Raw genomic sequence first — 17,369 nt, forward strand, 5'->3', positions numbered from 1 at the left:
GGATTTTGTGTTTGGGTTGGTTTTTTTTTAATATACTGGCATAAAGATTTGTAAGGGCACAGTTAATAAGCAGCAATCAGACAACAGGCAGTTTTTAAAAACTATTACTCAAAGCTCATTTTTTCCTCCATCTAGAAAGTCACCAGAAGTCCTCCCAGGAGGAATCTTTGTCCTTACCAGCCTCCAGTTTCCTTTGTGACATTATGAATTAAAGCTCCTCGAGAGAAGCTCAATTCATCACTCCTTTTGGCTCTGTAGTCATACAAGGCTTTCACTGTTCTCTGAGGCTTTAAGAGAAACAGAGCAAAGGGGTCATCTGAGGGGACAGGTCAGAAAATAATCAATAATGCAATCTTAAAACAAAAAAAAAAAATAGGGCAGATTGGATTTTTTTGTTGTTGTTGTTATGAAGCTTAGAAACAAAATACTGAAGTTCCTGAGTGACATCTATTGGTGGAAGTAAGTGATGCTACTTTGGTACTACACAAGTATCAGCTTGGAAAAAAAAGAAAAAGAAAAAATAAAATCTTTCTTAGGTGCTGCAACATAATTAAGGTAGAAAACATAAACCCAAAAATTTTTAAAAACCCAAAGTGAAATATAAATCCTCTATTTTTATAACACATTGGAGTTTTCAGGCTGAGGTGCCTACAAAACCTCCACTTCAAAACCCCATCAGCAATCCTGCTGATCACACTTCCTTTGGGAAGACAAAGTTTCAGCAGGATGAGCTAAACCTTTATCTTGAATTTACTCCTACCCAAATGCTTCAGCAGCGATGCAAATTCACCAGCAAAAATTACTAAAAAGAATTAGTGACAAAATTTACAAGCAGGTGATTCTCATGAGAATTTGCAAGTAGGCAGGCACTGCAAGAATTACAGACAAGTAATGTTTGCTGGGACACTTGTTTTTAAAACAGAATATAAAGGATAAAAATTCTAATAATTCATTAATAGACCAAAGGCACCAAATTTTTATAGAAAGCATGTGAATAAACTCTGCACTTATTTGTGCATGCAGAAGATCTTTGCTAATGGAACAAGAGTACACAGACACCCACAAACACAGAAATTTTCATGTTGTACTTTCTTTCCTTGAAGATGTGGCCTTCTCAAATTAAACCCTCTCACAGGTATTTAATTTGGAGACCCACAAACCAAATCACCTCCACAGACTCAAGAGCAGAAAGTGCCCAAATTCCCAGACTGAGTGAATCTCTACAGGATTTGCACACAAGAAAATGTGTGGGTACAAATTTTAACAAGAAGCTTGAAAAAAGTCACACCCTTTCAATTTCTGTTGTCCAGTTCTCCCCCTAAACCAAGCAGCCTGATGCTTTCAATTCTTTTTATTTCTGCCAACAGGAAACCAACAAGTCTCATTTTCAGAGGTCTACAGTAAGTGTGAACATATCTCTTAAAGCATACCACTGTGGGGGTGATTTCACTGGGCTCCACATACATCTTGACTTCATAGAGGGAATTAATATCTTTTTCCTAAAAACAAGGAAGAAAAAATAATCAAGTTTCAGGAATCAAGAAGTTATAAAAGTACTTCATGTTTATTGAACATTTCTTTCTGAAACCACCTTTCTGACAGCACACAGGCCAACAGAAGAGGAGGGAAGCCAGTCATCTCTGTGTGTTTTGCTCACTTCTACAGTTGAACATAACCGAAGATGAGTATGTTATTTAATCTGTCTATGCCTCAGTTTAATGAACTGAGTAAAACCTGGTGAAACAGAAATACCTCATAAAGGTATCTTTTAATCAGTCAAAAGATTTTTTTATTGTGAATACTCTTCTATGTGCAACCAGAAAAGAAATATCTGCACTTATGATTTCTGTGTTACAGTACTTCAGTACCAGCACTGGTTTCATTATTAGATGACTCTACAACAATATACAGAGTCGATTTTTCATTTTATCCTCTCCTTGTGATTCCATCAGAACCCAGCACTAAGATACAGAACCTTTGCTATAGGCAACATCATAAAAAATCCTGAGGTATAAAATCTTTTTAGTCTCTTTTAGACTCCCCAGAAAAAACAAAATCCTCCGGTTTTGATTTCTGCAGATCTGCCAGATGTAGTTTCCTGCAGCTTCAAAAAGACATATACTTGAAAAGTGAAGACAGCACCTCAGGCTTTCCAAAGCAAAACTCCCTCAAAATGAAACACATCCATCCAGAAAACAGCCCTTTATCCTCAGTTAATTATCCAGGCTCCTTGTTTAGTCAATGGCTAGAGAGATTTCCTCTCTAGCCTGGGGAGATTTCCTCATGCTTATCTCACAGTGAGCTTTCAGAGGTACCTTTTACCACAGAAGGCAGTGGGACACCATCCCTGAAATGTCCAGAGTGAGAGGCACAGCAGAGTATTTCATTTTTTTTGAAGCACTTAGCAACTGGCATCTGCATGATCATTTTAAAATCAATGCCCACTTCAGCCATAGAATTCAGGGCCAACTGTAGGCAAGGCTATTACCAAAAAACAATTTTAGTAGTGCAACGACCCCCAGTACACAGTGGGGCTTCTCTAAGCAAATAATCATCAAAGATGAAGCTGCTCTTCACACCTTTGTGAGAGAAGTCAGTATAGACATCTCAATTTCATAGAAATTGATCTGCTTAACATCCCGCAGAGATCCCGTACCAGAACCAGAGCCCAGCCCAGTCCATCCCAGCCCATCCCAGTACCGTGCTGTAGCGCTCCAGCAGCTCCTCTGTCACGGGGTAGCGCAGTTTCATCTTCCTGTACAGCGGGTGCTTCTCGTAGTAGGTCACCAGCTCCACCAGGCTCTCAAAGTAGGCCGAGGTGCCCAGCACAAAGTGCCGCCCCTCCTGCTGGATTCGGAAATGCTTCACCTTCCCCTCTGCCCTGCAGAACAAGGGCACAGCTGTCTCTAGCAAAGCCTCCTTTATTCAATTATTATGGTTATTTAATTATTTTGATAGTTATGGAAATCAGTTTTTAAAGAAAAAAAATTTCTTGTGCTTGGACGCAAGGTTTGTGTTTGCAGTAAAACCATCCATTGACAACCATCCCATCCAAAACGACCCTACACCCTTTTCAAGCTGTTGAAGTTTTGGTACTCCTTGTTTTTCCTGGTGTGAAATGGTTTTATTGAGATGCTGCAGCTCCTGTTACTTCAATGTCCACCTTGGTAACAGCAGAAAACTTCACCCCATAGTAAACAGGAGACTGGGGAATTTTGGACAACTTCAATACATAATAAGCCATGCAAGTAAGCAACTTTATATTTTGCTAAACTATGCATTTTCAGAGAAACATAATTTGATCTGAAGGCATGATGCAGAACATCACAGTTCTATATATTTCATTAATGCTTTTTCAAGAACCACAAAACTGTTCAAAACTATTTCCCCTGGTAAGAGAAGCCAACAATTTCACTTTGACATTTCAGTTTTATGACAGGTCAAGATTTCTAGGGGATAAGGACATAGAATCATTGATGAACCTGCATCTGCACTGTAGTCTTGAAGGAAACTTTAAAATAACACTCTTCAGCAAGGAGTGTCAGGGAATGAAAGAAGGGCCACCCATAGTTCTGTATGGGAAGAACAGGACAGCTGGTGCTCAAACAATCTTTATAAAAGCATAAAGGTTCAGGCCAGTCACAAATTAACTCTTGCACATACTCTCATACATGGACCTGCTGCACAAATCAACCACGCTAATCATTCAAAATTTGAAAGGAAGAAAATATCATTATTTTTTTTAAAGAAAAACCAGAGTATTGTTGGGCTGCTAGGCAAGGTAGTCCTACCTGTCTTTTCTTACCTGAAAGTCATGGCAAAAGAATCAGGTTCATCTCTCTTTCTAATGAGAAAGGCTCCATCGCGAGGAATTCGCATGAGCATGTCTTCTGCCTCACCCCGACTCAAGTTGTTATAGTACCAACTGCAGCAGTGAAAAACCAGAATGGGCAAAGCATTACAAGGCTTGTCAAATGTCATTTTTGGAAAATAACAGACAGCGTTATTAACAACAGAGTTTCAAACATTCTAAGAAAAATTATGCATTAGATTTTCCCCACCTTGGCACCTACGACAGCAGTTTATTACAAAACATTGTAAGACAGCAGTTTATTTTGGATGAAAGCATCAAGAATATATCAGAACACCTTGTCTGTCTGAAATAATAAAACATAAATCTGCATTTGTTCCTGAAACAAAGGCACTGCATCCCGCTTTTAGTCTGCCATTCGGTTTTCAGTATTTATTCCATTTTGACATAGTAGATTTAAGATAATGCCTAAACATAGGCAAAAGAAAGACACCAGGGATTTGTATTTTTTATTCAGAGCTTGATTTTATCTTTCACCATAGGGATGGACCTGTCTTGGATCCAATGTGCCTTCAGTGAAGCTGTGGCCACTTATAATGGCAATATATCTCCAGCTTATGCAGAAAGGCAGGAAAGTCTAACCCTTAAATTCTCTTTCCCAAGTCACTGGCCACCAAAGTAATCTATGGGTGGTCAGTGACTCCCAGATCCCAGCGGGACAAAAAAAAAGGAATTTTAAAGTCACTGATTAGTATTTTACATGCAAATATTTACTTTTGCCCACTGCACAGAAAACAAAACAAAGGGCAGCAATAACAATGTTCTGCCAAAAAACAAGAGCAAGCTCTGCCCAGGATCTGTGGCAGACAATTACCAGCTGGAAGTAAACACTGTGCTTAGTTCCTATCACACGGGGTGAAGATAGCCTAACCATCTCTGACAGGGTGAGGTGGAGGGTGGGGTTAGGCAAATGTAGCTGTTTGGGCTCCCTGCCCCAGGAACAGAGCTTCCAGATGGCACAGGCCATGACCACTTAGTTGCCAAACCACAGCCAACTACTGAACATCCAACCCAACCCACTGGGTGTTGTAAAACACTGCACAGACAAAGGAAGAATTGGCACATTTCCACAGCATTACAGTTCTCACTGATCTTCCAGTTGCTGCTAGGAAATTTGCTTTCCCAGTCACCGCTCTTTGTTGTACCAGGTTCTCACAAAGTCATTGCGACCCCTCAGCGTCTTTCAGGAAGCCTATTCCTCAAACTTCCACAGACAAGCAACTCTGATTTGTGCTCCTGAATCCAGGGAATTTTCTATGCAAAATTCCCACCTAAAGCAAGGCAAGGACAGTGACATGAGAGCAGTGCTTGGCTTCCATACGTACTCTTTGGTCTCGTGAGGGCTGGGGTTGGGCACAGCATCCGTGAGGCGCAGCTCGAACTCAGCACATCGCAGGTGGGCCTCCTTGTAGTGTTGGATGAGATCATAGATGCTGTCAAAGGTCAGGTTGTCTGTCAGGTAGTATTTCACAGCGTCCCCATCACTGGTGGAACGGATCCGGCAGTGCTGGACTCTGCCTGACCTCCTGGAGTAGAGGGTGCATAAGGGAAATACAGGGCTTGTAACAGATTTTCTTTTTTCGAAGCATTTCCCCACCCATTCCTGGTCAACTACTTGAGGAGCTTGTGAAGAGGCAAGAAAGCTGTGTCACCTCATAAAACAGCCAAAGTAACAAACAACAAACATTCTGACAAGGGAGGTTTACAGGACCAAAAACAATAATTTCCAACTTACAGTAGTTTAAAATGTGGCATAAACTTACTGTGCAAAACTTGGCCTAACAGCTCTCTGGGTTAGAAATCCATCTGACACTATTCCTTGTAATGCTCCAACCAGAAGAAAAAAGAAAACACCAAACCCAGACAAACAAATCCCCCATTAAATCTGTATGACAGTGACCGTACCAGAACGACAAGGTGTAGTCATCGGGGAAAGCTTCACTTTCCCTAACCAGGAATGTCCCATCCTTGCCACCCATTTCAGCACAATATTCCTGGAGCAGTTTCTCAGCAGTTGTTCTCCCCCCTTTCATTTTCCCATGGAACCATTTCTCTTTTAAGTGCAGTTCAGTTCGTTTCACTTCCTAGACCAGAAAATAAGAATTTTTTATAGCACATTTCTAGTTTTATGACTTTGAAACTAAGTAGTTGTTATTGGTTATATATAACCATCTATAACCACTATTTCAGGATTTCAGTTCTTCCTAGGCCTGAACTCTCCAGCCAATCACCTTTATAATTAGCCTGCTATACCATCCACAGCAGCCAAGTAACACATTAATAACACAATACACATGAGTTCATTCTGCTTAGTTTGAGAATAGCAGTAATACTTAAAAGACTTAGTGCAAACATCAGCATTAGCACAGAAGTACTGAAGTTATATTTCACTGTCCTTGTACTCCTCCTTGCAAGTCCTCCACTAACAGAGGGAAAAGTTTATTAGCCTTTATTAAAAATAAGGTTAATTAGAGTTGACCTTGGCAAAGACCCTTTTATAGTTTTTTATCCCCACACTTGTCATCTAATACAGAATCTCTAAAATTTCATCAGGATAAAAAATACACATCTGTAGACATTGAAATAATCTGAAATAATAAAAAGAACATGCTTAAACAATAAAACACAGCCATCACCTTGGATGAATCATCATCAGCATTCTGTTCTATATCATCACTGAATGAAAGCTTTTCATCAGCAATAGCGCAGTAGTGCCGAGTCCATTTCTGAAAGTTGGGAGTTAAAAGTTAAAACCATTAACAGAGGGAAACTCACTAATCACTCTCAACCACAATCTCAAAACATGGTGCAACAATAAAAAAAAAACTGTCTTCCCCTCATCCATACTTCTTCAACTGACAATATTACTTACAGAAATATTAAGGAAATTCACGTAAATTTTCAGTACTACAGAACTGATCAACAACTTGTAGCAGATGTCATAGAAATAATACCTGTTCTATTGTGTCCCACATGTAAAGTTCTCCTTGTTGCTTCTTTTCTTCTTTCTTTTCTTCCAAGTTCACATCAATGTCTCCCTTTGGCCCGAGTTTTTTGTGCTTAAAAAACAGGGAAAAAAACAAACATTCACACATTCAGAGATAATCACACAAAATCAGTCGTAGTCTTTCAGCACATTCAGAGTTACTGGAAGTATCTCTCTCTATTGCACACCCACCTTCTGTCATTATCATAACAGCAACTGTTCCACAAGGAATAACAGGGCTGGAACTTGTTTCTTTAAAATTTAGATCCCATTAATAAAAGTTAAAAAAACTAGCAGAGGTATCACTGAAGCAATGAAGAAACAAGTAGTTTGATAAGATCTCCCCATTCTTTGGAGAACAGAAAACATGAAGTGACACATACCAAGAAATAAGGATAAACAGGAATCCTTCTGCAGAAAGTAGCACAGAAGGAACAAAACTCAAAACAAAAGGAAAAGATAAGGAATTAAAATGAATGAGGAATTCACCCTTTTATGAGAAAAATTAGTACAAGGGAAATCTCTTGTGAAAAAAGGGGTCAAGTTCTACTTTCTTTAGAGAGTTCACAGAAGTGTCTCAACGGGCCACAGGCAACATCAATTACTTAACTGCAGTTAATGATGGAATTAATCATCTCATATCAGACCTCAACCATGTTCAGTTCTGCACAGCCTACTCTTGGCTGATTTCATTTTGACAGGCCTATCTGAAAAATCTCACAGACCAGTGAAGTAGGTGTTGCCTGTGACTGTTTGCTGACAACATTTTCCAAACAAAAGCCAAACAACACAACCAGCTCACTGGCAGGTGCTGATCTATTTAAAGACTTGTCAATGCTCTTTTAGACAGCACAGAGTGATATGGATGCTCTCTTGTGCACACTCATAATAGTTTGCAATTCCCTTTAAATCAGATCTGTCACATTATTATTAATCATGTGCCTCCCTCTCTGCTCTGCACGGAGACAACAGACAGTCTGGAGAGAACAAAAAAAATCCCAAAAACTTAAGCACAGAAGTTTTCCACCTTATAGTGGGGTTCTGGTTTTTCCAATCTTACATTCGAGAGCATATTCTTATACCTATCTACCCTTATTTCTTCCATTCAGATGTCTAATACATAGGATGCAATACTGTTACAAGAGCAAGAAAACAGAAGCACAGACAAAAGTAATTATTATTTTACTACAGAGATCACAAGCAGCCCTGAGATTGTTCACCAAATTTTGCCGTTTGAAAAGTTTCAATCTGAGAAACCTTTTGCTTGTGTTGTTGTTGCACAACAAAGCTCATAAAACACCTGCACTACCCACAAGGTCCTACACTGACAGGGACTGCCCTTTCAGAGCAGTCCCTCTGTGTTTCACAAGTGGCTCCCTAAACTGCATATTTAAATCACACTGACTTAGCAAACACTCATCAATTTGTGAAATCTTTACAACTTCAGTGTGCAGCCGCAAGAGCTTTGGGTTTCACTTGAATGAAGGGCAGTCTTTGAAAAAAAAACATAGTAATACTGATCTATCTTCCTATTCAAGAACATACTTATATCATTTTTAAGCAGGCCACATGGTGTAAAACGTGTGTGATGAAACATCTGCAACAGCGAACCCTCACTGAAATTTAGCAGTGACATTTCAGGAGGTGGAAGACCTTTAGAAAAGAGCTGACGTTTGATCTGGCACTTGAACTGCCAACACTTTACTGCAAAGGAAACCAAGAGGAAGCACTTTAATACAGAGTTTTACAGAACACTGTACATTATTGGCAAATGTAACCAGTAAGCACTTCAAGCAAGGGGTTTCTTGAAACTAATCTGTGAAGTCAGGAACAGTATTTCAGGCCCCTGCTCTTATTCTCCTATTTTCTCTCCCAGCACACAAAGCAAGCCTACCTTGATGATGATTTTTTCTTTCAGCTGGGTTGGTGATGGGAGCTGATCTGCACTGGCTTCAACAGGCTTCATCAAAAGCTGATCCCCAAACACCTCCTTGAACACTTTGGCCATGTGTCGCTGCTGCTCCACACTGCAGTGCTCTTCAATTGACAGAATCACTGGGTATCTTTGGTGGACAAAACCAAAGTGAATGAAGACAGTTTCGTTTTGCTACAGCTGGCAAGGCAAGGAAGACAACACCCTCCCTCAGCCCCCAGATAAGAGAAAAATATTTTAAGGAAACAAGAAGACAAAAGGAAGATACAGACACAACAAATAATAACAGACGTGCAATCACAGAGTTGCCAAGGTCAGAAGGGACCTGTGAAGGCCCATCTAATCCAAACCCCTTCTTTGGGAAGACCCAATTCCTAGGTTAGATCAGGTTGTTCAGAACTTTATCCAGCTAAGACTTTAGTATCTGGAAGAACAAAGACTCCCTCCCAGTTCTTTGGGTGCAGATTCACTGCTAAAGCACCATCATGTGAAAATTTGTTTCTCCTCTCCTCAAAATCATGTCTGTTTTCCTTCACATGTACTCTGAGAAGAGTCTGAAACCATCCCATGCATGGTTGTCACTAACACTAAGGCATCCCATGTTATGGTTGTCACTAACACAAAGTTCCTGTGCAGACACTGATCCACATGGGAAAATATTGCATCTCTGTGTCCAAGTGGTAACATGGAAAAACAGGACACTGACAGCTTGATTTCTTCCCCAATTATTGGGTAATATTTTTCATGTTAAGGGCATCTCAGTACAAGTTAAAGAAGGGCAGAGATGCAGCTCTAAACTGAAGTTACCACTTCAGGAGACACGCTAAGAGTTCTGTATCTTCTCAGCTAAGACCTTCCCTATAACAGAAACACCATGTGACAGACTATTCTTTGTCAATTGTACCATTTTGTTTATTTTTTGTAAGATTTAAGACAGACTATTAAGCATTTGAAGTTTCACTTGCAACTTAATAAAAGAAGACCCAAAAAAGGAGCTGGAAACACTATACTTTAGAGTATTCACTGTCTTCCTTAGCAACAAATGGTTACGCTCTGGAACTCCTCCTCAAAACAGCATCTATTAAACACCCACATGTGGCAATAATGAAGGCTATTGGAATCCATTACTCTCTGATTACTTTTTGCTCTAGATTACAGAGAAATTCAGTTCAGAAAGGTCTAAACACATGAAAACAGGCTGAAGGAAAATAAAGCGTACTCAGATGTAACAAAGGCATGGTCTTTGATTGCCTGCACTACATCATCGAATTTGATTTTTGTTGTCCGTGTCCATCCATGGTAAATGATGGGTTTCCCATCAGGACCATCCCAGCAATCCACTAGGAAACACAAGCAGTGGGAAAAGTAAGAGACCTGGTAGCTCCTGAAATTACTCTGGTAAGAAGAATACATCCAAAACTTCAGTGTTCTATATACTGATTCATAGACCTTAATATTCTAATAAAATATCCCATCAGATGAATTTATTCTCTCACAGAGGAAACTGAATTTACTTAACTAAGAGCAAGACAAATAAAATACATTACAAAATGTTCCCAAAGCATAATTGTGTGGGAATCTGGAAATAAGAGAGTCAGGCAACTATAGTGTCAATCTACTAGTTTACAGTAATTTTCTAGGGATAAATACACTCCAACAAGTGACAAGCTGAGAGCTTCTGTCTTTTGTTTATTTCAACCCTGAAACTCTAATTTGAGATACATTTTGCATTAGTCAAATAAACAACATGAAATTGAAGTGAAAATTCTCCATAAGGAACACAATAAGTACAGTGCTGCAGACACATACACAATTGCTGGAGAACAAAGACATTAACTGATTTACAAGCAAGTTAAACAGGATGACAAAAGGCACAACATCACAAAAATCTCTGTGCCTTAGGCTTGTCTGTATTACAATGAAGGTAAATAAACTATCTATGCTATACAAGTACTCCAGCTTAAATCCTAAGCTTTCATATGGATTCACGATTTCATTTTTGGTGTAAAGTGAGAGGAGATTTAGGAAGAGTCTCTTAAAACTGCCTGGGAACAAGAATCAGAGGAAGTGAACAAGGCATTGGTGAGAAATAAGAAAAACAATTTAGGAATCAGTGATTTTATATGACTAACTTCAAATTCAGAAAGCAAACAGTTCTTGATTTCAGTTCTTTTTTCTTTCTTGGTAAACAGGGGAAACTACTTGTACAGACCAAATGTTACAAACCACTCCACAAGGTCTTTACTCACACTCAATACATCGACATCCCATCCTGAGGCACCTGATGTAAGCTTCTGTGGAGGATTCACTGCGAAGCTGATCTCCTGTCAGGTACCTAAGGAGCAAAAGGAACTGTTAAAAAAGAGAGGCAGTCAATTTCAACCAGTTCTCACTCACTTATGAGTGACATTTTGCCTCCTCTTATGGACAGTGTATGTTGATTTTTTGGTTGTTGTTGGTTTGTTTTGGTTTGTTTTGGTTTGTTTCAGTTTTTCTAATTCTGACGGAAGAAACAGACTTTGCTGAACTTGATGCTATCAGGTTTTTGAACAGACCAAATTAGAGCAGGTTAAAGGCTCAATCTAAATAGCAACCAACCTGAAATCCTTCTAGAGAGCAAATCATGAGCTTTGAAACCCACCTAAACCTCATCGTGCTCATGCATGAGCATGTGAAAGGTATTTAGAGTAATATCACACCTTATACTTCAAAATACACCTGCATGCTATATCCATATCCACTTTATTGCATTCCCTGCATTATTTTATTTGTTCATCTCTCCTCCCTCTCTTTACACCTTGTTTTCCACTACAGTGCCAGATGAGCAAATCCCCTTCATTTGAAGACAGTTCAAACTCATCATCACATACTTTGTACAATTAATGAATTCTGACATGAGCTCAGTGAGGCCGTTGGTGCTTGGAAAAAAAGGAAGCCCCTTCAGTAACTTAAATTCTTGAAAGCAGAGAGGCTTTCAGAACAGTTTAAACTCAATACTTTATATTTTTTACCAGGACTTTTTATTTTCTACCAGGACGGATTATTACTTGTGTTATATTCAAAACTAAGATAAACCAGTTTAATCCACAGGACTTGCGTTTTCTGGAAGCTGAGTTATATCTCAAAACCTCTAAGATCTTATGAGAAGGGGAAAAAAGAGTCACAGAAACTCCATTTGTCACATTTAGACCACACTGTAGGAAGGTTTCACACATCCACACAGCACATTTCTGGCATAATTTAGTCTCTCTCACATTTGTACTTTTTTTGAACTGGGATAGACAATGGGACTTCTGGTAACTTACGTGTTATGAGAGGAGGAAATCCAGTAGTGGGACAAAGGATTATTCATGTCCTGCACATCTATTGAATCATATTTCTCATCCCAAATACTGTTTTCTTTTGCAAATAGGTAAGCGAGGAACTACAATACAAAGAGACTGAATTTAAACATTTTTACCCTATGAGAATAAAAGAAACCCAGCAATGCAGCAAGAGGGGACTACAAGTCCTGACACCCAGTGAAAATTCTGTGAAAGAAGTCTATGAGAACTACTACAAAGCACCATTATCTCACCTCATCAACAAAGAGGAAAGGTTCAGCAGTTTCTCTCATAGTGTCATCAATAAACTTTGTCATTCGTTCTCGGACTTTACTGAGATCCTGTGCCCAAGATTCCTTCAGATAATTGCAATACAGTAAAAAAAAAACTTTAGAAGTGGTGTTATTCAGTACTAAAATCAAACAAGGAACAGAGAGATCTACAGAGAGAGACACACTATCTAAGTACATATGTGCATTGACAGGGAAAAAAGCTGGCCTGCTTGGACATGCCTTAACTATAATCTCTTTCATTTCTAAGTGCCTTAGAAAACAGTGCCTTAGAAAACATCCTTTGAAAACAGTGAAATTGGGAGAAAAAGAAAGTAGCAAGCTTACACAGGAAGTGTAGGTCTCACTTTTCAATCACATTTGCAAACCTGGAGCTCAGCAGTGCCCAGCAAATACTGCACCATTTTTTCACATGGAGTCTGTGCTAAATAACATTACAGGAATCCATGAAGACACATTTCCAATCCCTGCCTTCATCCTTATCTGCTTGCTGGCATGGGACATCTAACTGGCTCCATTCAATAGGAAATTACCTCTGACTGCAATGCAGGCAGGCAGCAATGTGAGAGCTGCAAAAATGGGGCCACGGCCAAGGCATCACCCCAGTGCTCCTCTGGTGACAGCAGTGACCAGACCAGGCATTCATCTCTGACTGCACACAGCATTTATTTCTAACCTTGTCTGTTTATCTACATGACTAAGTGGAGGCTTGTTAAAACCTTATTTACTTTGTCCTCCCTCTTGTCCTCTGGTGCACCTTCAGAAGCTTTATACAGATGAAAAATAATAGTTCTTGTGGACTTTAATGGAGAAGGAGAAATCTTTTCAAGGCCCAGTATTACAGTGGCATCAATCATATTCTATGGCTCTTCACATTTCTTTTTAATGAGCACAGAATTCTGTGATACAACCCCAAGAAAAGGAGTTCAGTATTTCTGTAACCTTCCCACCTGCTGCTCGTGTAGCAGGAATCTCTGGAAGTCATGGAGGTGAACTGCTGAAGCATCTGGACGGTCAGTATTTCTTTAAAAAAAGAAAGGGAAAGTGAAGCTAAAGAAATAAGATAGGTTAATCAGATGTTACAGCAGAAGATTACATGGGTTTGTACCTTGGATTTACAGTATAAAGGTGCTGCCACCAGTAAGAGACTTTTTGTAATTTCAATGGGATTTAGAGGAGGCTTTTATCATCCAATTACTCATTTTGAGCCTCCTGGATTCCTGATGTACTTTTGAGAGGGATTCATTGGGAAAAGCATCAAATCTGTAGCCATTGCTTTGTAGCAAATGAGCTGCATTAACTTGACCAGGGTTTCAGTAAGTTTAGTTTAGGCACAGGAAAAAGCTCCTTTTAAATTATCACAGAGCCACACTTCACCAGCAATTCCTTCTTTGTAATATTTAGATGAACTACTGTGATAGACCTAAATCTTCTGAAAAAGGGGGCAAGGTGCAGCTGCACCAAGGAAAAGTGGTATCACTGATGTGCCTTCTGTAAGTCACAAACACAGCAGCACCTGGTACCAGGAAGGTGCTTACAAATCTGTGCTTTTAAACAGCCTCACAGTTTATTACATGACCCAGAGTTAAGGAAATACTCAGAGCAAATTTTATAGTTACTTCCTTAATCTGTTAGTGTCATATTCAAAACTAAGATAAACCAGTTTAATCCACAATCAGCAATGCCTGGCACCTTCCTCATGCTGTACACATCTTACTTAAACTTTCAAGTCCATCAAGTGGAAGATGCAGAAACCATTACTATCAGCATTCAGCTCAGCTCTTGGCAAAGCCTGTGCACCACACCACTCTCCAGACTGAAGCAAAACTTTCTGCATCAAATTGTCCTTCTACAGCTCTGTTCAGCTCTTTATAAAATCAGAGGACAGGCAACTTCAGTCCATACCATTTTTGTAGGCAGAAAGTAAAAAGCAATCATCAGGACTTACTTGCAATGTAAATTCACCTTTCTGAATGCAAAAAGAGTCAACAAAAAATAAAATTAAAAAAAAAAGTGAGCTAATATAAAAACAATCCTGCAACACTACAACCATATGAAAATGTGGAAAAATAATAGAAATGAAAAGTCTCACCCAAGAATGAAAACAGAGGAATCCTTTTTGAATTCATCAAGAATCTTAAAACAAAAAACAAACAAACAAAAACATCAAACATAAAAAAAAGGAAAAAACATAAAGAATAAAAAATATCCAATTTTCTATCTGAGTCCTTCTAATAATGTCCATTGGTTTGGAAGGGGAAATAAATGCCTGTCTGCTCTAGAGCAGTTGCACACAAGTTGGCAAGACACATTTTTAATTAAATACATAAGAAAAACCATACTGCCAAGGCTGGCAACTGCACTTGAGGCCTTTCAATGTGAACACAATTCTCAGACAAAATACTTGCTTTGACAAAGCACAAGCAGTCAAATTTCTGGGGAGCTTTTACTGTTTGATATCACAGAAAAACTGGAATTAAGTATCATTCATCACATTTATTCAAGTGAATATAAAACCTAAATTGTTTCTAGCTTGGCACAGCATCGTTAGAGATTGCAGGAAACTTATCAAGTGACCCAAAGCACTTGTAAGCAAATTGAGAAATTTCTTTGCAATGATTCACACAGGGCAATAACAGGAGCTTAAAGAAGTCAGAGAGGCTCTTTGCTGTGTGTTTTACTCTTCAGCTTTCTGCTCAGGCTAATTAACAGGACTTTCATGGCCAAAACTAAAATCCTGCCAGTTAATCTAGGGGTTTTATCACTTCACCATGATTTCAGCATCACTTTTAAACAGCACAAGCTGTATTGCCAGAAAATCAGCATTGACTTTGACTATCTAAGCTTCTACTTTAGCATCTGCAAAATTAAAGTTGAATCCACAATAAGCACATAGTGAAGAAAGACATTCATGCAAGTAATTTCAAATTATGTGTTTTCACACAGTTTTAAAGGGTTCCTAACTTTCAGAGTCACTAAAAGTAAGCAGTTTCCACCAGCTTCATGAATCTGTACAGCAAATACAAGGAAACAGTCAGGCAGTTGCCCACTTAAATTAGCTAAAATGTAATTCCACAGCATTTATGCCTCCCAAGGACTGTCTCATGCATGTCCTGTATTGGACTTGCTGCTGCTAATCTGGAATATGGAATTGCTTCTACCAGTAAAAAATACCAGCCAAACCTAATGAAAAGACATTCAGCATCCTGAATAAACTCACAAAAAGAATTCTTCCCAAAAACCCACTAATGTCTATACCTATCTCTCTACTAGCAACACACAAGAAGCAACATGAATGACTTGTTCATCTCCTTAGGCCAACTGCTGACAGTGATTGTGATCTACACATGAGTACAGCACTCACTCTTTTTCTGGTACAAGAATGAGGAAAAAAGAAAATCAGTAACAAACAAAAAGATAACCAGCTCTGACTACTCTGATGCAGAAGTTGAGCAGTATGAAGACAATTTATGAAAAGCTTACCAATTTCTGTTGTTCAAACATGATTTTCTTGTAGAACAAATGAAATTGTTCAAAAGTAAGCTCTTCCTTGTGAGCACCTATTTCCTACAACACAAAGTAGCACACATTGAATTTAGAATTCCTTGAACTGCCCCTTGCACAATGAACAAGCTACTCTTACTCCAGTTGGCATTCTCTGTTCTACTCCAACTTGAATTTTTAAATTTATTTATGTTTTTAAGAATACAAACAAGAAAACAGATGTTGGTTTATGACATGGTGTTCCTAGCCCTCATCTTTGGCCTTGCATTTTGCACCCTCACTCCACTTCCATAACCAAGAGAGAAGTGGAGCATCATTTAGTCATTGTGAGCTGGGCCAGCAGAAGCAAGAATGTCTGCTTTAAGGGTGGAGAGTTGGAAAGCAGGAAAGGGTGGGGATATTCAAGGTTCCTGTAGGAATGGAATGACCTTCAAAAGCTATTAATATTGGCATCAGTTGGAGAGAAGAGGTTATTAGTTGATAAAATTGAAAAAAAAAATTAAGATGAAATTCATGTGGAAGAAACTAAAAAATACTTTTCTACGTACTTGCTCAGTACTGGAGCTCAAAACCCTGTTGGCTTTGGTGACCCACACAATGAAAAGAAGGAACATTTTTGTCTGTATTTTCTTATACCCTCAGATACAGGCAAAGCCAAGCTGACAGATTAATCACTGTACATTATATAAATCAAAAAAAAGGAAGTGTCCTAAAAAGAAACATCAACGCTTATCAGATACTACCAAACACATTTGAGTAATCAGGTAATTACCGCAAATTTATCCTTCAAGTACTTCATGCTGCTCACTTTGAAGTTTACTTGGGGAAGGACAGTTTTCAGCTCTCTAAGACTGATACTGGGGGAAAAAAGGAGAAAAAAAAAGGATAGCAAAATCACCACAATGTGCTGTGTCTAGACAGCTACTCATATATTTTTATCAACAGAAAAATGTGATTATTGAAACATTTTGTGTAGGGTTCATCTCACATACCTGTAAACTTATATAAACTTAACAGCTACGTGGAAGCAAGGTAGACATGGAGAAAGAGACATTTCAAGTAATTTGGATTTAAAATAATCATGCTGCATAGATATGTATCTCTGTCTCAGTAAGTAATCAGATCTAGATAATCAGCTCAAATGTAGATGTTTATACATGGTCAGATGAATTCCAGCCTTTCTTCCACTGAAACTGGATTACAGACACAGAAAACATCATGGAAAGGCTGTACCAAACAGACGAGCACAAACAGAAAATAAAAAGCCCCAGTTTTCAATACCATTTTAACCTTTTTCTCCAGATGTTATTCAGTCTGGTAATGCGTATTTGCAGCAGGAAGACTCTTCCCTCCTGCAACACCTGAACACGATCTCATGCTCCTCTCCACCAAGTCTTCCCTTCCAGTTCCATTTACACAGACCTGCTGGTTCTTTTCACAAAGCTTCAGAATGCCCAGTGAT

At 38.9% G+C, this 17,369-nt stretch overlaps 1 protein-coding gene across 1 annotated transcript in view; it reads right to left on the reverse strand.

Moving 5' to 3' along the window:
* PLCG2 (phospholipase C gamma 2) overlaps positions 1-17,369 on the reverse strand; it is a 49,420-nt gene that overhangs the window by 14,018 nt on the left and 18,033 nt on the right. Inside the window, exons 5-21 of the mRNA XM_054296411.1 lie at positions 16,680-16,764; positions 15,887-15,970; positions 14,496-14,539; positions 13,354-13,426; positions 12,368-12,469; positions 12,096-12,214; positions 11,040-11,125; positions 10,010-10,130; positions 8,752-8,920; positions 6,826-6,930; positions 6,508-6,597; positions 5,777-5,955; positions 5,197-5,397; positions 3,806-3,925; positions 2,701-2,881; positions 1,431-1,499; positions 178-287 (exon numbers count right to left, since the gene is read on the reverse strand). Of these exons, the coding sequence (XP_054152386.1) occupies positions 178-287; positions 1,431-1,499; positions 2,701-2,881; positions 3,806-3,925; positions 5,197-5,397; positions 5,777-5,955; positions 6,508-6,597; positions 6,826-6,930; positions 8,752-8,920; positions 10,010-10,130; positions 11,040-11,125; positions 12,096-12,214; positions 12,368-12,469; positions 13,354-13,426; positions 14,496-14,539; positions 15,887-15,970; positions 16,680-16,764 (1,938 nt within the window). The remainder of the gene's footprint in view (positions 1-177; positions 288-1,430; positions 1,500-2,700; positions 2,882-3,805; positions 3,926-5,196; positions 5,398-5,776; positions 5,956-6,507; positions 6,598-6,825; positions 6,931-8,751; positions 8,921-10,009; positions 10,131-11,039; positions 11,126-12,095; positions 12,215-12,367; positions 12,470-13,353; positions 13,427-14,495; positions 14,540-15,886; positions 15,971-16,679; positions 16,765-17,369) is intronic.

The sequence above is a fragment of the Melozone crissalis genome, unplaced genomic scaffold (genome assembly GCF_028551555.1).
Source record: "Melozone crissalis strain CALT ecotype California unplaced genomic scaffold, PUWL_Pcris_2 ptg000007l_1, whole genome shotgun sequence".
Taxonomy (NCBI): domain Eukaryota; kingdom Metazoa; phylum Chordata; class Aves; order Passeriformes; family Passerellidae; genus Melozone; species Melozone crissalis.